This window comes from Lipophrys pholis (assembly GCF_963383615.2).
Source record: "Lipophrys pholis genome assembly, chromosome: 11".
NCBI lineage: Eukaryota > Metazoa > Chordata > Actinopteri > Blenniiformes > Blenniidae > Lipophrys > Lipophrys pholis.
Window position 1 is genome coordinate 14640295 of NC_137631.1, and position 18864 is coordinate 14659158.

General features: G+C 42.0%; 4 protein-coding genes across 6 annotated transcripts; 2 read left to right on the forward strand and 2 right to left on the reverse strand.

Annotated features, from left to right (window-relative positions):
* Positions 1-1302: 1302 nt before the first annotated feature.
* Positions 1303-8703, forward strand: unc45a (unc-45 myosin chaperone A). Its single transcript, XM_080475105.1, has 19 exons — positions 1303-1480; positions 1560-1752; positions 2979-3154; positions 3237-3326; positions 3446-3613; positions 4054-4222; positions 4345-4515; positions 4673-4844; positions 4936-5236; positions 5317-5411; positions 5527-5668; positions 5811-5951; positions 6149-6276; positions 6369-6435; positions 6538-6651; positions 6741-6856; positions 7462-7579; positions 7652-7807; positions 7922-8703. Exons 1-19 carry the CDS (start codon positions 1457-1459, stop codon positions 8207-8209), a joined length of 2829 nt encoding a protein of 942 aa, XP_080331231.1. The 5' UTR covers positions 1303-1456; the 3' UTR covers positions 8210-8703.
* A 421-nt stretch (positions 8704-9124) lies between these two features.
* Positions 9125-11278, forward strand: rccd1 (RCC1 domain containing 1). 3 transcript variants are annotated; one of them, XM_080475106.1, is made up of 8 exons: positions 9125-9436; positions 9520-9714; positions 9934-10093; positions 10186-10307; positions 10380-10484; positions 10559-10720; positions 10813-10842; positions 10988-11276. In XM_080475106.1, exons 1-8 carry the CDS (start codon positions 9238-9240, stop codon positions 11146-11148), a joined length of 1134 nt encoding a protein of 377 aa, XP_080331232.1. In that variant the 5' UTR covers positions 9125-9237; the 3' UTR covers positions 11149-11276. The 3 variants fall into 3 exon arrangements, with proteins under 3 accessions (XP_080331232.1, XP_080331233.1, XP_080331234.1); XM_080475107.1 differs by having other exon boundaries at positions 9141-9436; positions 9632-9718; positions 10988-11278; XM_080475108.1 differs by having other exon boundaries at positions 9183-9436; positions 9632-9714; positions 10988-11274.
* cib1 (calcium and integrin binding 1 (calmyrin)) lies at positions 11193-12985 on the reverse strand. The gene is made up of 7 exons (XM_080475109.1): positions 12828-12985; positions 12510-12544; positions 12290-12389; positions 11992-12145; positions 11793-11911; positions 11605-11693; positions 11193-11500 (listed from the first exon to the last, which is right to left on the reverse strand). Exons 1-7 carry the CDS (start codon positions 12876-12878, stop codon positions 11479-11481), a joined length of 570 nt encoding a protein of 189 aa, XP_080331235.1. The 5' UTR covers positions 12879-12985; the 3' UTR covers positions 11193-11478.
* Positions 12986-14492: 1507 nt separating this feature from the next.
* LOC308116321 (titin-like) lies at positions 14493-18784 on the reverse strand. The gene is made up of 2 exons (XM_080474451.1): positions 15422-18784; positions 14493-15289 (listed from the first exon to the last, which is right to left on the reverse strand). Exons 1-2 carry the CDS (start codon positions 18537-18539, stop codon positions 15255-15257), a joined length of 3153 nt encoding a protein of 1050 aa, XP_080330577.1. The 5' UTR covers positions 18540-18784; the 3' UTR covers positions 14493-15254.
* Between the last annotated feature and the right edge of the window lie 80 nt (positions 18785-18864).

Below are 18864 nucleotides of genomic sequence, written 5' to 3' on the forward strand. Positions count from 1 at the left end.
TTAGTTGATTTGTGTCTTTCATGTGTCCACAACACAGGTGATAGTCCTCAGGCCACACGTGGCCACAACCCAATCCGAGCCATGAGCCAGTTTCATGGCTCATGGCCAATAATTTCAGCATATTTCAATCAGATCTGAATTGAAATTACCTCCTATTACCCCCTTACTGAGTCTATTTCATGGTGAAAATGATAAATGCATTCATATTGAAAAATCAGAGCTTAGACTTTAAAAATTACAGAGTGTTATTGTCATTAAAATAGCTGCCAGAACTCTCTTGGTCCTTTTGGTAGATGTAATCAGTTACAATTGTGTCTTTTGGTCCACAATGATCAAAGCTTCTTATCCCTGTTATAAGCTTTTTTTTTTTATAAACATTTGTTGAAAGCCATTTTTTGTGTGACCTTACATGTGTGACTCATAATTGTCCAATAGCTGTGGTTATTGTATTAATTTTAACCAAATTCAGCTCAGTCCCTCTAGCTTTGTAACAAATGGATGGTATGTTATGGAACTACTGCATTGCTTTATCCTTAATTATGTGTCACAATTTTATTGTCTAAATTTATGTCTTCTGCTTTCTTTTGTAAAAGTTAATTAATGGCGTTGTAAATCTGATCCATGAGGAAAATGTTGGCAGGCTGTGATCATATATTTTATCATCATTATCTAGGTGATAATCCATAAATAGAAGCATGAGCCATTATGTCAAGCATGGTTTTTTTTCCCATTAGAAAAGAAAAACATATATCAGGAAAGTAAATAAACATCCATTTATTCCCATGACTGTACTCATGACGTTTGGTATGTTACAACAATTTTAATTGTAGTTTGTTTTCTTTTGAGATGAATCATTTTGTCTGTTCTGTTCCTTATTCATGTCTTCAAAACATCACAACTGATTTCTGCTTAATGGGTGGACCAAAAACGAATAGAAAAGACGATCTATCCCTGCTCCTAAATAGGAAAATAAAGCGCAGAAGACATAACGAGACAAAATGTGCATATTTCACAGAGAGAATGCTTTGTTTTTAATGTGATCATGTCTGTAACAGGAAGAACTAGTAGCAACTTTGCTGCGAGTGAACCAGGCGAAGCTGAAAACAGCTAGTATAAATATCCTTTAAAAATGTACATTTCACTATCTGATTACACATCAAAGCCTGTATTGTCATTGTCTGTGTGAAGATCACACAGAGAAAGCTGCAGGATGGAAATTTAACCAAATAAAGGGGCGATGGGGAGCAGGATGCACTGGCTGCTCGCTTCCTTTTATGGTAATGAAGCGTGCGCATGAGGGGCGGGGCTACGGCGTGATACGTCCTCAACGTGCATCGGACTCCCGGAAGTTTAGTAAGATGTGACAAGTTTGGCCGAAAGTAGCGGCGTTTCTATTCATGTAGACTGAAAATTTCATATTAATAAGTTACGCGTCACTGCCGGCAGCATCGTGAAGATGGGTGAGAGTGTAACAGAAAAGGTAAGGCAACTACAAGAAAGCCGCTTAGCATTGTTAGCTTCGGATGCTTGATGCCATCCTGCCCTCCTCTTTATTCCAGGACCCCGCTGCTCTGAGGGAGGAGGGAAACTCCCTGTTCAAAGCTGGGGACATGCAGGGCGCTGTCTGCTGCTACACCAAAGCACTAAAACTGAGCGACGGCCAAGGGGAGAGTGCTGTCCTGCACCGCAACCGATCAGCCTGCTACCTGAAGCTGGCGGAGTACAGCAAGGCAGAAGCTGATGCTTCCAAAGGTCTGACAGTCACTATCACTGAGGGAACGCACGTGAGATTCAGAGATTCTCGTTATATGTATTCAACCTGTGCACAACTACTCGCACTTTCAAACCTACATTCACCTGATTTACTTTCTGTGTAAGAACGAAGGGATTATCACTTTCTATGGTCATAATGGGCTGCAGCCAGCCTTGGGATTACTTACGTCTTTACTTTCTTTTAGGGGAGTAGAGGGACAGACCACACAGTCAACTAGGGCCAAATTTAGGGTCATCAATTAACCTGAACCATACATGTTTTTGGTCTGTGGGAGGACACCCGCACACAGAGGGGAGAACATGCAAACCCCTCACAGAAAGGCCTGGCTGGTATTTGAACACATGACAGTCTGGCATGCAGCCCCATTCTTGACTTTTTTTTTTTTTTCTAAAGAAATTGAAAAAAGTATGTATATAACCCCTACGCTGGGCCATTTCTGCTCTACCTGCTGCATAAAAACTCACACCCAAGTCGGCAAAATGGTGTTCTGTTCATGAATGCAAGTCAAGAATGATACATGTATGATGCAAATTATTCAACCATTTGTGCAACATAGCTTACCACCACCGGTGTGAATGAATAGTGGGTTCTGTATGTGCTTTGAGTCACCTCGTAAAAAGCACAAGTCCCTAAACATATAGACATATACGTTTACACAAGCACACAAATGGATAAAATTCATTTTAAATGGTCTATAATAGCAGATAAAACAAGTACAATGATGGAAACTAAGGACTAAATTGTCAGAGTGAATAAATAACAAGACTAGAAAATAATCTAAACAGAAGAAAAAGGGATGCAAAATACATAACTAACAAGCATCTAAGGTACTTACTTTTCCAACTATAACTCTAATTACTGAATTCACATTCATGAAAACTGTACTTTGCTACTACATAATGCTCAGCCCACAACATTGGTTCACCTCAAATGAGGATACTGAGTTGATATTGTCATTCGTCCCAAAAAGAGTGAGCCATGAATGAGTTTGTTTTAATTTGATATGGTAGAAGTTTTCTACAGAAATAATACCATTAAATTGAGTTTTGTTCTGACATGAGGCATTTTCTTTACTTAAAACAATTTGGGGCTTTTGGGAAATATGAAGGATTCTTGATAATATTAGCATTTTTACATGAACTGGCTAAAGATTTGATTGAAATATTCACTGTAAAAGTTATTGGTGTGTCTTTCTATCTTTCAGCACTTGATTCTGACCCTGGTGATGTGAAAGCAAGGTTTCGGAGGGCCCAGGCTTTCCAGAAACTGAATCGACTTGACCAGGCCTTTTTGGATGCTCAGAGATGTGCTCAACTGGAGCCCAACAACAAAGCATTTCAGGACCTGCTCCGACAACTGGGAGCACAGATCCAGCAAAAGGTGAGGCCATATTAAAGAAGTCATGGACATTTTTCTTTGTGTGAAACTGTCTCTTGAAAACTCTTTCCTTGTTGCCCTTCAGTCGACACAACTGAACTCCACAGACGCTCGGGTGCAGCAAATGTTCTCTCTTCTTCTAGACTCGTCTGCTAAAGACTCAGATCGACAGAAGGTAAACCGTGCTCATAAGACAAATGTCAGCAATCCGCTCTTAATGTGTTTGATTTGTCTCCATTTGTTGTGGCCCGTTGGTGTTGCATCAAAATAACGCTGGTCGTCAATCATTTTCAGGCTGCACAGAATCTCGTGGTGTTATCCAGAGACGATGCCGGAGCCGAACAGATCTTTCGTAATGACGGAGTGAAGCTGCTTCAGAGACTTCTTCAATCAAAGCTGGAGGACGTTGTTCTCTCTGCACTCAGGACATTAGTTGGACTGTGCACAGGGCATCAGTCTAGAGTAAGTAATGATATTCATGATACTGTTTTACACATTGAATCATGAATCGCATCACAGATCGGGAAACAACTAATATCACAGAAGTAAGAAATGGACTTCAAGTAGCAACTTTAATCTTAAGATCAGATAAAGTAACACTGCATGCTGACAACAAATGGAAAAAGCCACTTAAAAGTAGATAAATGATACATTTGCAGTAAAAAGTGACAATTTTCTAAAAAGCTGTTTTTCATCTCATCTTTCATAGATATGAAATGATCAGTGAATATACTCTGTCGTCTAATTTGTGTGATGCACGTTTTTTTATTCCCTCACAAGTCTTCTTGTTTATGAATGACTGATGGTGTGGATCTAAATGTACAACAGCCTGAATTCACCTGGCAAGTTTAGTCAGTTGCTTTGCAGAGTTTTACTGCTGACATGCACTGTTTTATTTGCAGACTATGGCCATAGTGAACGAGCTGGGGATGGAGCAGCTGTGTGCAGTAATGGGAGCAGGAGCCTCCACTGTGTGTCTGGCTGCCTGCCACCTAGTGCAGGTGATGTTCGAGGCTCTGACGGAGGGCATGAAGAGAGAGATCAGAGGGAAAGATGAAGCCATACTTCCCGGTGAGTTTGGATTTTGTAACTACATTCATTTTCTTTTTAGTCTGAAAAAAAAAAAATACTTTTTGTATGTTGCTTTGTTTCATGTATATTTGGTGCTAATCTAGTTTATGGATTTACCACAGAACCATCCAAGGAGATACGGTCAATGTTACGTCATCTCTTGGAAATGCTGCCAGCATCAGATGTGTCGGGGGCAGGTAGAGACGGTGCCATCAACCTTTTGGTCAAACAAGTACCCCGCAAGTCATTGAAGAACCCAGACAACTCCCTCACCTTATGGGTGATAGACCAGGGTAAAAACACACTCTTCTATATATTTTGTTTTGTCTTCTTTGTGCTACCGTAAAAAAGATTTATATTTCTGAGGCCTACTTCAGATATACAGGTCACAATTTTCTCAGGGATTACCACAGCCAGATGTTTGACCTGCTTTTACTTGCTTTCTGGCAGGGCTGACGAAGATCCTGCAGGTAGCTGGGACTGTACCCGAGCTCTCGGATGGGCCAACGCTTACAGACAACACGCAGATGAGCTGCTCCGTCCTGCTCAGCAAACTCTATGATGACTTAAATGGCGACAAAGAGAGAGAGAACTTCTCCAAACTATGTGAAGAATATGTCCAGTGAGTGTACAATAACACTTGTGAGTCACGGATTTAATCAAAACAATGGCACTTATTTATAGGATTTAAATTTTTGTTATTTTCTGGGTAGGCAGCACTTTGGCCGAAATAGCCTGGAAGCCAAGCTGCGAGCTATCCAGACAGTATCTGTGCTCCTTCAAGGACCGAGCGACGTGGGTAACCGAACACTGGAAATGTCAGGAATGATGGATGCCGTGATCTCTCTGTGCGCCTCCGAAGATGTGACTCACCAGCAGGTAGCTGTGGAGGCTCTTATCCACGCTGCAGGCAAAGCCAAGAGAGCCTCCTTCATCACAGCTAACGGCGTGGCACTATTGAAGGACCTCTACAAGAAGAGCGAGAATGACAGGATACGTGTGAGAGCCCTGGTGGTAAGTAGTGCGGGCTGGTGGAGATGATAACTTTTCAAAATGGAGTCAACACTAATGAGCTTGTTCAAAATATTATGCAGGGTTTGTGCAAGCTTGGATCAGCGGGCGGGACAGATTTCAGCATGAAGCAGTTTGCAGAGGGATCTACACTTCGTCTTTCCAAGCAGTGCAGGAAGTATGTTTGCTTGTGTTTGATTTTTAACCTTAGTATGGATCAAGAGAGACGCATCATGCTTGATTTATATTGCCACAAAACCACAAATACCAGGTGAGTTATCTCTCTGTGTTAGATGGCTACGCAATGAGTCTCTGCCCCCAAATTCCCGACGCTGGTCCGTTGAAGGTCTCGCCTACCTCACTTTCGATGCTGATGTGAAGGAAGACTTTGTGGAGGACAAGGAAGCACTCCTGGCCATGTTTGAGCTAGCAAAGGTTTAACACACCATTGTAAACATGGCGCGAGGACAATAAATACAATTTATATTGCGTGTTTGACAGCCTACAGTAAAGATTAATCATTTTGGAGTTTGCCTGACTCCACTGACATTCTTATGTGTTTTGCATATTCCTGCAGTCTGAGGATAAGACTGTGCTCTTTGCGGTGGGCTCAGCATTGGTGAACTGCACCAACAGCTACGATGTGGAGAAGCCAGACCCTCAAATGGTGGAGCTGGCCAAGTATGCAAAGCAGCACGTGCCTGAAGAGCATCCCAAGGTACTGTTTGGATGTTCCTCATTTATATTTAAAGCTAACTTGACACGGTGGATCTATTTATGTTTGTATATAGCTCCACAACGTTTCATTGATGCGCTTTCTTCCTATTTGATGTATTTCTCGGGCAGCTTTGAAAAATAGGTTTCCTGCAAGTCTTTGCATTTAAAGAGTAGCCTTGTCTTACTTTTTTGTCTCAGGATGCACCTTCATATGTAGAAAAAAGGCTGTCGAAGCTGCTGGAGGCCGGCGTTGTGTCTGCATTGGTGTGCATGGTCAAACAGGAGAGTCCTGTCCTTACTGACCCTTGCAAAGAATCGATTGCCAGGTAGGAAAATAGTAATCGGTCTTGTTTTTTTGGTTGTTTTTTTTAACTGTTCTTCCCTTGGACTTTGTGATTAATGTCACTTTTCATGGCAGGGTGTTCTTGTCTTTGGTGGGAAGACAGGAAGACAGAGGCACAGTGGTGGCACAGGGTGGGGGAAAGGTAGAGCCCACTGTCAAATCATCTTAGCTTAACCTGCACACTGCTGTAAACACCCAGCGAGAGGAGCTTTAAATGATTTATGCTTGCTGTTCTGCTCCACAGGCTCTGATCCCACTTGCATCAGACAACACCAGTGTAGGAAAAATCAAAGCTGCACAGGCCCTGGCAAAAATAACCATCACATCCAACCCACAGATCGCCTTTCCGGGAGAAAGGGTAAAAATTCAGAATGCAGGCAGCGATAAATTACTTTGGTTGAAAGGAAGAAAATACCCACTGACCTCGTTTTGCCTTTTTTTTGTCAGATATATGAGGTGGTGCGCCCCCTGGTCAGCCTTCTGAATCTTGAGTGCACCCTGCTGCAGAACTTCGAAGCCCTGATGGGCCTCACCAATCTGGCCGGCATCAGCGAAAGACTCAGGTTGGCCACTAGGGGGAAGTCTCTCCTAAAACACCACATACAAAGCAGGCAATTTACAGAGGGAACTTCCTCCATTTTGGAGGGTTTATTGGTTGGTTGTTTTCTTTTTAAGTTGTGAGTTTAAATCTTATGTATTTTTGCACCAAAAAAATACTACAACAAGGGACATAGACATCACCGTGATAAAATTTAATTCATCATTTTACTTGATTATTTCACAGAATGACAGTTCATCTTTAGAAACTCTCCTCCAAAGCAGTTTGTATTTTCTCTAAAGCTAGTTCGCATAAGTGGTGTACATGTTATCATGTAGTTTTTCATCATGAAAAGTCTTGTGGAACAAATACATTTTTGGGGGCGGAGGCATTTGAGGTTAAAAACGGCTAGACATTGATGCTTTGAATTATATCAAGTTTGAAAGCTCCAATAAGAACAAAGTCCAATAACTTCCACTGAAACTGTGCAAAGCATACTGGGTTCTTATATTCATATATATTGTTTTGTATTTTTGTTTACCATTTCCAGCGCTTTAAATCTTTTTTTGTACTTTTTTTAAAACAATGAAGATATATATATTTTTTTTTATCTCCCATGATGTTCCACAGACAAAAAATCATCAAGGAAAAAGCTGTACCCAAAGTCGAAGGCTACATGTTTGAGGAGCATGACCTGGTCCGAGTTTCTGCCACAGAGTGCATGTGTAATCTGATATTAAGTACAGAGGTAAGACAAAGGCTGTTAGTCAGCTGTACAAACATGAGGTGGGGAGTTGAGCAGTGTTTATCGGGTTTGCAGGTGCAGAAGCTGTACTTGGCCACCGGAAATGATCGCCTGAAGCTGCTGGTGCTTTACAGCGGAGAGGACGATGAGCGGCTCCGGAAAGCTGCTGCAGGAACTCTGGCCATGCTGACTGCTGAGCAGCCTGAGCTCTGTGCCCGTATCCCTGGAACTGTAAGAAACAAGACCCCAACAAAAAGTTCAAACTACATTTCTGCTTTCCTCTATTTTCACTGAAATAATTCCCACTCACTCTCTCTCTCTCTCTCTCTCTCTCTCTCTCTCCAGACCACCCACTGGCTTGAGATTTTGCAGGCTTTGTTGCTCAGCGAAATATCCGACCTACGCCATCGTGCAGTGGTCATAGTCCAGAACATGATGCAGGCAGACAAGAGTCTGGCTGAGACACTCATGGAAAGTGAAGCTCTGGAGATTCTTTCTGTGCTTGCAAAGGGAGGAGAAGGAATCCCGGACCCTGTCTCCAAGATAGCTCAGAACTGTCTGTCTAAAGCTGTGGAGTACGGCATCATCAAAAGCAGTCAAGGTCAGGAAAGGGTCGAAGGAACCGAGCCCTGAAAACACAACTGCAGAGAAACATTGACGCAGTTAAGCAATTTCACTTTTTTATCAAGAAATAGATTCCTGAAATACTCAAGTGTCTTATAGGCCTGTGAAATGCAAATGGGGGACTTTGTTAGATGAAACCCAACAGATATTCACACAAGTGTGTCCTCACAAAAGTGTTTTTACTGTTGATTTACATTATGTAATCCTGCGTGATCATGCACTTAAGACATGTTTCCACTTGCAACACGTCTCCCTTTTACATTCTTTACTACAAATAACCATTCCTTCAGCTGTGCAGATACTTTATTTTTCAATTATTCTGAGGAAGAAGTTGTCCATACTTTTACCTGTATACATTGTTTTATATTTTGCTGTAGCCAGAAACATTTCTCCCATATTATTCCATAGTTTTGATTGTAAAGGTTATTTCATCATTCCTGTCATTAAAATTCAATGTCACTTATGGTGTTGCAATTGTATGCTGCCCCCCCCCCCCAAGAATGAAAAAAAAAAACCCATCTCTAGTCAGACCATATTTTTGTATGAACCAGCAAAGAATATAAATTACTTGAACTGAGAAATAATACACCTTATAACCTCATGTATTATGCTAATAAATTAACATTTTTCAATTGAGACCCTAGTGATGTAGAAAAAAGCTCAGTAATTGGCTAAAATAGATATATCTTTGTCGTCATTCATAAATACACCCCATAGGTTCATACATGAACGAAACAGCGAGCCTTAACCAGTAAGTTTGACATTTGGTAACTTTTGCCTTTCTTCTGTAATTCAAAAACTAACAATGGCGAGATTACAACAGTCAAAGACAATAAAAAAAGTTATGTAAAACACTAAATAGGGATTCTGAAAAAAACAAACAAATGTAACATTTTCGCTCCACCTTTTCCGTACTTCTTCCAGGTCAGCAGAGGTATTGCGCAATCCCAAGATTTACGCATGCGCACTAGTTACCTTCTGTGTTCACGAGTGTTGAATCTTGCTGACAACTGCGCTCGCGCCCCTCGTCCTTTGCAATGCGCTGGTTCGGGTTTGGCTTCAACGCATTTGGACAGATTTGTGCCCAGGATGAATCGGTTCAAGAAGAAAGTGTCGATACGGTGAAAGTTATTCATCCATCAGAGCTAAGATGTCACGTGGACTCGAGCAGCTGCCGCTTAAAAACCAGCCGCATCTCAGCAAGTTGGAGCCGAAGAGCATCTTTACACTTGGCTGGTGTGGCCCAGTAGTAAACTATTGAACATATGCTCAGTGACTGTTGGATAATGAACCAACTGTCGTGTTCCTTCCTGTGTTAGGGGTCAGCTGTGTGTGTTTGGCGGGATTCGGCTCATGCGTCTGCACAGAGAGCCGCGGCTGTACAGATGCGTCCATCAGTGAATCGCACCTGACCCTGGTTTTTCTGGACAGGGTCGAGTCCTGGGATCTACAGAAGAAGGAGGAAACTCCGGCATGGCGCATGGACATTAAACCACAGTCAGAGAGTCTCGGTGGTTGGTATTTAAATATAATACGGTATTTGAATACAATCAGCTCCTGCAGTGGTATAGTGGTTTGCAATATTGCATTAGAGCGGTTGTTTCAATAAAAAGTTCAGTTTTAAATTATATTTTGTAGGATCATCCTTTTATTCTTGATCAGTGGTTTGTTTTATTCCTTACAAGTTGTGTATTGAACTTGAAAGAATCATCTGTTTGCATTCTGTGCCACAGATGTGACCCTCCCTTTGGTCCCTGGAGGTTATTTAGTCTCAAAGCCTCCTTTCTACCACACTCTGTCTCCACACCTGAAAGCCAAGAGTCTGGCACTAGGTGCGGAGCATGCCCTCCTCCTCTCTGCGTCTGGAGCCATTTACTCCTGGGGACTTGGCAGGTAGAGTTTGAATATACACCGTCTTTAAAGGTTGGGTTTACCATTCACGACGTGCCCCCCCCCATCTAGATCTTAATACTTTCCTTTGACAGCCATGGTCAGTTGGGTCACAGCAATCTTCTTTCTGAGGAAGAGCCCAGGGCAGTGGAGGCACTCTGGGGGATGCCCATGAGCTCTGTGGCTGCAGGAGGCTGGCACTCAATCTGCATCAGTAGTAAGTGCCAACTAAAATTATAAATAGTGAAGCTTTACCAAAGAAAATATCTTTAAATGACTTTCTTCACAGATGGGGGTGATCTGTATGTGTGGGGCTGGAATGAGAGTGGCCAGCTCGGACTTCCGTCACGTTGTCTGAGAAAAGCACCTCTACAGAAAAGTAGCCAAAAAGCAGGTTTGTAACCCTCAATTGTTTATATTGAAACAAACAAACAAAAAAATCTTGATTATGATGACCGTACTGAACAGGAGAGCTGTGCCCTGCTACGTCTTCTCACGAGGAGCTACAGGAAGAAGAAAAACATGAAGTGTTCATATCAATCCAGGCATTCCCAGCTCTGCTGGATGTCACTCCACCATGTGAAATCCGGGCAGTCAGCTGCGGCTCCAGGCACACGGCTGCAGTAACAAGTAAGAAAAGTGCTTGGACAGTATCCTCACATTGATCCGTATTTTGGTGAATCAACGAGCTTGTCATCCCAACTTTATATTTTACGTTTCAGTAAAAGGCGACCTGTACACATGGGGATGGGGTAAGTTCCATTTGAGATACTTTGTGTTCAACCAAAATAAGAAGTGTTCCACATAGCAGCCAAGGTAAATCAAACGTAAATGCAACAGACACGCTCGTTATATAATGAGTTTCTCTGCCTCTCTGTCCTTGAATAACCGTTTCAGGTGAGTACGGCCAGCTTGGACACCAAACATTAACCAGCGCTGATGAGCCCCAGCGTGTGGAGTTTTTCACAGCTGAGCAGATGCATGTGGTTGATGTAGTGTGTGGAACATGGAATACTTTCGCTGCTGTTGTCAAGGAGGAAGAAGGACGCTCTCAATAACAAAGAGGGACTCCCCCCATAATTATCGACAATGAACTTTGTACAACCAGGAAGTGTAAATAATTCCGAGTGATATCATCCCTTTGGATTAAATATTAATTTTGAATAAATCATGTTTATCTGCTGAGACTTTTTGAAAATCTTTTTATTTTTTTCAGATAATAAAATAGTGGTTTTATATTTCACAAATGATACATAAAACAGTTAAGGCAGTAAAATCCACAGGTAGCTATAATTTAAGGCAAGTATCTAAAATTGGTCTAAGTTAAAATTAAAGAGCACAGTGTGAGAATTAAAGGATGATGCATTTCGAAACCCCGTGAGATGTCTTCAGAGCACAATCTTGAAAGAACTGTTTGAAAAATCAGAAAAGAGTTTGGATGAATAAAGTTCATAGTATAATTGAAAGGTGCGAGATGTATGGTATAAGGTGGGATAACAGAGTTTTCTAGTCACCTGACAAAATCTGGAGATCTTGAAATGACATGCTGAAACTCTGACAGGTTCACAGTTCCGTCTTTGTCGATGTCCGACTCTTCAAGAATCTATACGACACGACAAAGGAAAAGTCTGTCAACAACGTGACCCTGCAGCTGCAATCCGTTTCAACCAGCGTCCCAGAGAAGATGCCTCCGCACACTTACATTGTCGATGAGCTGCCTCATTTCCTCAATGGTTAGGCTCGTGTCATCAGTCTCACCAGTCAAGCAATTAACCAGTTTCTCCAGATCACCGCGGTCAAGGGTGCCATCATCATCAAAGTCTGAAAATACCAAGCGAGTTACGACACTGGGGGTTTTACGTGCGCGATTATTCAGCTCCCAATTTCAACAGTTTATTTACCAAATATACGGAATGCATAGTGGGACTTGATCTCTATGGTGGCGGAGTCACTGAAGGCACTCAAAAGATCCAGGAAGTCTTCAAACGTGAGTCCTCCGTCTTTCCGTTCAGAAGTGGAGAAGACGAGGCATATTCTTTTCCTGAAAGGGTTGGACTGTGCCAAGAATGAGTCCAACGGTCAATACACATTATCAACACTTCCTTCTGGGCACAAATCACTGAGCCTACATTTAAAATGCAGAAACAACAACAACTAGACATATGGAAAACAATCTAAAGCTGTCGGGTATCTTGTTACCTTGAGCTCAGGAAGAGTGAGAATCCTCTCCATTGGTACCCGAGTATTTGGGAGATCTTTCTCATCTTTAGTGAGCAGTTCAGTGAATCTCTTGTGAGCACTGAAAAACGAAATAAATAATAGAGAATAAACAATGTGTAGAGAATAAACAATGTGTGGAGAAAAAAATGCATTATAAGGTGGATTGAAAAGCTTTCATAAATAGTTGGCAAACACTTACAGAAGTATTTCTTGTTTGGTGAGGAATGTCAACTCCTAAAAGTAGGCGAAAGCATAATCAGGAAAACAACAATCACCAACAGAGTTCGCGACCATTTAGTTTACAACAAGTCCGACAACTACACGCGAAAATGACATGAATAATTTAGTGAGTATCGTGTCCAAGGCGAGTGTTCCGTGTCCAGCTGAGGCAGCCATAACTTTGTGTTTGGGATTTTTACAGGACGTTAAAAAAAACAAAACACACTGCTCACAACTTCAGCAATTAACCGAACACTAACGCTAAAAAGATTAGAAGATGTCGAGGCTCTGTGCTTACTTGGTATTCCGACAGTGAATCCTTTCCGAGTTGACTCGCTGTAGTCCCCATGTCGAAGTTTTGGACTCGTAAATGTTGCTTTTTTTATCGTAAATAGTTGGTTTCCCCCCCTCGGAACTACGGAACAGCTAATGTGTTTTTCATCACTTCCTTCCGGTTTCTGGTAAGCGCCCACACGTACCGCTACGTAACCGTTTCTATGGTGACGTAGTGCCAAAAGGCTTCGCGAGGGGGCTGAAGACGGACGTGAGAGCGCTTAACTGGAGCTTTTCTAATATCTTTTTTGTTGAGGTTTTTCTTTTTCCTTTCTAAATGTTTTGATACAATGAGAATTTAGTAAGACTTATTATTGAATTAGGTTCATTAAAACAAGGTGATTAAGACATGCATTAAAACAAAAGTCATCAAGAGGAGAATAAATGAAGCAGACACTTTACTAAGATAAAGGTTGTAAAATATGTCAAATCTATTGTTTAATGGAAAGCCTGAGCAAAGTGAGTGTGTCGGCATGCATCTTCAGGGAGGCGAGTGTTGCTGAAAGCTACTTCTTCTTCTTTGTTTCTGACTCTGGCTTAGAAAACATCTTCCTGAGGTCTCAGGGATCTGGATGTTTCATACTCTACGAGTAAATGTCAGATGTATTTAGACCAAAGACGATTCAAAGCTATTTAGACAAGAAGATTGTGAAGTCAATCCTTCTACACACAGGCAGCAAGTGCAGAGATTTTCCTTACGTGTGCTCCGCTCTATTTGAGTTGGTGAAAACTCTGGCTGCAGCATTCTGGATGAGCTGCAGTTGTCTAACAGGTTTTGAAACAAGACATGTACAATTATCCAGCCTACTGAAAATAAATGCATGAATAAATATATTTCTCTGACTCTTGTTCAGTCAGGAATCTTTTCATTCTTGCACGGTTTTTCAGATGGAAATATTTTATTAGGCTTTGCTCTCTATTTAAAAGTATCTTTGGGACATGTTTTGTCTTTATTAGGTTAATAACCCCCCCCCCCCCCCCCCCCCCCCCCCCAGTTGTCTCTTTCCTGTGTCCTCTCCTCCTTACACATCTACGGAGCCGTATTACAGAGCCCCGGATATGATCATTCTGGTGAAAATGAAAAAACAAATGGTCTTGCATGCCAGGGATACCTATGGTATGGTTGTTGGGGATTGTGAGTGTGGGGTGATTATGTTTGTAAGATTTTTTTTTTTTCTTATATGGTAGGCATTATCAAATCTTCAGATTTGTACTCAAATGATCGGTGAAGTGCATAACAAAACAAAAGCAACTGCCACATTCCAGAAAATGCATGGCAAATAAAATGAGCTGCCAGCCATAAACAAAAAAACTCAGATTTGTCATTTTCAGGGGGTCACATAGTGAGTTGTTGCATGGCCACACACCAGATGGACAAAAAAAATCCATGTATTATTTTTCCTGGAAATAGTCAATGAATAGACTCCCTATGTTCAAGATGAAAAGTGATTCATGAATGACGTTTTATTGATTAGTTTACCCTTCTCTTTCCTTTGCCTCTTGTGTGTTAGAAGTCCAAATGTTGACAGACCTAATAAGTAGGTTACAGGGGCTGAGATAGTGCGAGCATCTAGTGTTCATAAACTGTGATTTCCATTCCAGTATTTTTTTTTTAATTCATATTTTTATTGCAGTCTTGTCACTTAAATATACCTAACACGTGTCACATTGTACAACAATTTAAAGGAAGTACTGTTTATATGTGGAAAAAATCATTAAGAATGTTTTAGGGTGGTTCGCACTTACTTTTAAAAGTGAGTGACAATACCTTGATTTTCTTCACCATAAATTTAAGTCAAATGTTGCCTGTTCATGTTTTTGCATACTGTGAAGTGTGTTTTCAAGGAGTATAATGCTGTATTACTATGCAATCCCATTTTACCTGTTGTCCCCGTATATCCGCATTAACGTGTTAAAAGTTTTCTCATATTGTAATAGTCAGAATTCCTGTGTGGTATTGCCAGTGATGGATTCTAAATCACAAAATAGAAATAATATCCAAGCTTTCCAGGATTCATTGATTTAGCTTTTAAGTTTAATAACAATATATTGCAGCAATTGTTTTATTCTTCACTTTTCCATAACATTTTCACAAATAGTACATAACACAATTCATATTTTTCATATTACTAATTTATATTTTAGCTCAAACAACAGCATCAATGGTCATTATATAAATTCGTTACAGGTAAAGTAAACAAACATTTAAAAGTTTAAAATAAATCCATTAATACAACAAACAGTATACCAAAAAGACCAACAACTTGTGCTTATGCAATACATTTTTTTAGACTCGATTCACAAAAGAGTGTTATTGTAGTAACTAATCAAAACAAATTGATTAAACAGGTGAGGATCTTGTGGGAGACCATAAGATGACTCGGGGATAGAACTAAGCTCCTGGGTTTGTCTCCCAATCTGTCGTATCTGAAACAGAAAAATGACAAAAGAACAACTCTTGAAACAACATACTTTAATGTACAGGTGAAATTGTTTCTCAGTTTTCTGCACCTTTCATAGCCAAGTACACTATATTTGTTGATTCTTGGGAGGTTGTACCTGTCATTTTAGTTCCTTCCTTGGTCTCAGCTGGAACTCCAACGCCATACTCATTTTCACCGGTGATTCTGAAGAAGTAGATGCCTCCCTCCTCAAGGTCTGACACCTTGTAAGACAATCTACGGCATTTGTCCGTCAGTCGAGTCCACCCCGTTCTGCTAATGTCTCGTATGTCTACTAGGTAGCTCTTCACAGAGGCCCCTCCTTCGTTCTCTGGGATGTCCCACGTAACAGTAGCAGAGTTCTTGGTCACATCTTTCACTGTTATGTGAGATGGTGGCCCGGGCGAGTCCAAAACTCTGACACCGAGAGTCAAAGATGCACATCCAGCAGCATTTTGCAATTTGACTGTATATTTGCCAGAATCATCACGTGTTGCCTGTTCCACTGCGATGGAGGTGAGAGAGCTGGTTACGTTGATCAACCCTCTGATTCTCAGATCTACGTCTGCCTTGTCCCATGACACAGTGGGAGCAGGTTTTCCTTGGAACGGCACCGTCAAAGTGAAGGAACTTCCATCTTTAACAAGCAGAGTCTTCCTCATCTCAGGACTAATGTCAAACCGAGGCGTCTCCTCTCTTTCCATGACTACTTCAGGATCTGTTTCAGGACTGGGCTCACTGATGCCAACCTTATTTATGGCTCTCACAATAAACACATATTCAGCCCCCGTCGTGAGTCCTGCCACTGTGAGCTCTGTTTTATCTGTATTGTGAATACCAACAGTCCAGTCTTCTTCCGTGGATTTTCTGTGTTCAACTTTGTACCCTGTAACTGCAGCGCCACCGTCAAACAGTGGCTTGTTCCATGACAAAGTGATGGAGGACCTGGATGTGTCAACTACTGTGGGCTTTGCTGGAGGGGAAGGTAGAAACTTTGGGTCTTCTGCAAGGGTGAGTGGACATGGGACACTAGGTTCACTTAGTCCAGCAGCATTCTCAGCAAAGACTCTGAATTCATACTCACTTCCCTCGTGCAGACATGAGGCTTTGACCCGTAAGTCATAGACTGGCTTCTTGTTGACTCTGACCCAACGTACACCATGCTTCTCCCGTTTTTCTATGATGTAGCCACTGATCCGGCTGCCCCCATCAGAAGCAGGTCTTTTCCAGCAAACTGTCATTGTGTCATTGGTTGCACTTGTGACCTCAACATCCGTTGGTGGAGATGGATTAGTGTAGGGATCCAAGGCCTTAATAGGCTCACTCTCAAGAGTCTCGCCCTCTCCATATTTGTTCACTGCTTTCACTCTAAACAGATATTCATTTCCTTTAAGGAGTTTCATAATCTTACAAGTAGTTGCCATCATGTCACCATACACAAGGGTCCAAGAAACACGGCTGGTCTCACATTTCTCCACAATATAATAAAGGATCTCAGCACCACCAGTCTCATGAGGGGGTCCCCATGACAAAGTGCATTTTTCTGCTGTGAGTCCAGAAATTTCCAAAGGTCCAGCAGGCGGGCCTGGCCTGTCCAGTACTTGGCAAGAGACAGCCTTGGACATGGTACCACATGCATTCTGCAGGGTCAGAGTGTATTGTCCAGAGTCTTTCCTAACGCTCTCTTTAATAAGCAGAGAGGTATGTGTCTTAGTCACAGTTATCTCAACCCTTCCCTTGGTGCCAATATTTCTTCCATTTTTCAGCCAATACACTGTTGGGTTTGGGCGGCCAGAGATGTCAGCATCTATTCTGAGAAGGTCTCCTGCTTTGACAACCACCACCTGCCTATATTTGTCCTCCAAGATAATTTGGGGTGGTTCCACATCGTGCTGCACTGTAACAGGCCCAGTGGTTTCAGAGGGTGTACTGAATAGCTCAGCTGAATTCTTTGCAATGACACGGAAATCATACTGTTCTCCTTCCGTCAGGCCAGTCACTTCAAAGAAGGTTTCCAGTAAATTTGTGAAATTGCACTTGAGCCAGCAACTATCTGGCAATTCTTTGCGCTCAACAATGTAACCAATTATTTTCGCTCCACCATCGTATTTTGGTTTGTCCCATGAGAGAGAAACTGTAGTGGTAGTTATATTGGTGACTGTGAGATTAGATGGGGGATCACACAGGTCTCTCGCTGCCACAGGCTCGGATGTCTTGCTGCAGGGTCCAACGCCGGCCACATTCTCAGCACTGATCCGGAACTCGTATATCAGACCTTCTTCGACGCTTGTTACTTTATACTGGTTGTCTGTCACTTGGCTTCTGTTTAACTTTGTCCACAGGATACTGCTCTGATCTTTGCATTCAATATGATAACCAATTACCGGGCTGCCACCATCACTGTCTGGTTTACTCCAAGCTATGACCATTACGGACTTTGAGGCCTGAACAACATGCAGGTTAGTTGGTGGACCAGGTGGCTTGAAGGGATACTGGGCAACAACATGTTCAGACTCCACAAATGAGCTTTTTCCGTAGCGATTCTCTGCAGCAACATGAAACTCATATTCAGTGCCTTGTGTCAGACGGGAGATTTTAATTGATGTTCTTGCAACTGTAGCTGACACAGTCTGCCATATTGTGCTGCTTGTCTCTCTTTTCTCAACGACATAATTATTGATTTCACAGCCACCAGTGTAGTACGGTGTCTGCCATGAAAGACAAACAAAGTCGGCACTCACATCGTCCACACTGATTTCACTTGGGGGACCAGGTCTTTCGAAAACATTCACTGAGATTTCAGCAGATGTGGTTCCAGCAGAGTTGGATAGCGTTACCTCATATGCACCAACATCTATTCTGGTGGCATCTCTGATTACGAGCTGAGATATTGTGTCAGATGTGTGCACATTTACTCTGCTTGTCTCTTTCACCAAAGTGCCATCTTTTTTCCAAGCTGCAGTTGGAGGCGGTACACCCTTGAATGGAACATCAATCTTTAAATCACTTCCCGCCTTCACACTGAATGTATTGGACAGCAGATTAATAATAGGCCCAGTGGAAGAATCTTTCACTATAACAGGTGCCAAGAGGGACTTTGGTTCACTTTTTCCCTTTTCATTTACAGCGCTCACTCTGAAGAAATACTCCTTCCCTTGAGTCAGCCCAGTAACAGTCACTTCTAGTGCTCTGCTCTCTGCACATGTGATCCACGTGTCATCTTCTTTGGCCTGCATTTCTACAATGTAACGTGTGATTTTGCTCCCTCCGTCATGATCAGGCTTTTCCCAAAAGAGTCTTGCAGTATTGCAGGTGACATCACTGCATGTAATTTTTCCAGGAGGAAGAGGCACCTCAGACACTTTTACAGGCTCATAGATCTCAGCTGGCAGTCCAGTGCCAAACTCATTGACAGCCAGGACACGGAAATAATAAAAGCATCCTTCCTGGAGATTATCAATCTTATATGAATTCCTCACACAGTTGCTGCAGACACTTGTGAACGCTTTCCTGGCCTCTTCTCGCTTTTCTACAACGTAGTGTGAAACCTTGGCTCCTCCA

Coding starts and splice junctions, on each gene's coding strand:
- unc45a (XM_080475105.1), top strand. CDS start 1,457: ATGGGTGAGAGTGTAACAGAAAAG. Junction 3,614..4,053: donor GCACAGGGCATCAGTCTAGA/GTAAGTAATGAT, acceptor TTTTATTTGCAG/ACTATGGCCATAGTGAACGA. Junction 4,223..4,344: donor AGATGAAGCCATACTTCCCG/GTGAGTTTGGAT, acceptor GATTTACCACAG/AACCATCCAAGGAGATACGG.
- rccd1 (XM_080475106.1), top strand. CDS start 9,238: ATGCGCTGGTTCGGGTTTGGCTTCAACGCATTTGGACAGATTTGTGCC. Junction 10,721..10,812: donor GCACACGGCTGCAGTAACAA/GTAAGAAAAGTG, acceptor TTTACGTTTCAG/TAAAAGGCGACCTGTACACA. Junction 10,843..10,987: donor CCTGTACACATGGGGATGGG/GTAAGTTCCATT, acceptor TAACCGTTTCAG/GTGAGTACGGCCAGCTTGGA.
- LOC308116321 (XM_080474451.1), bottom strand. CDS start 18,539: ATGCAGGCCAAAGAAGATGACACGTGGATCACATGTGCAGAGAGCAGA. Junction 15,290..15,421: donor GGAAGGAACTAAAATGACAG/GTACAACCTCCC, acceptor TTTCTGTTTCAG/ATACGACAGATTGGGAGACA.
- cib1 (XM_080475109.1), bottom strand. CDS start 12,878: ATGGGGACTACAGCGAGTCAACTCGGAAAGGATTCACTGTCGGAATAC. Junction 12,545..12,827: donor ATTCACTGTCGGAATACCAA/GTAAGCACAGAG, acceptor GCCTACTTTTAG/GAGTTGACATTCCTCACCAA. Junction 11,694..11,792: donor TGAGGCAGCTCATCGACAAT/GTAAGTGTGCGG, acceptor CGTGTCGTATAG/ATTCTTGAAGAGTCGGACAT.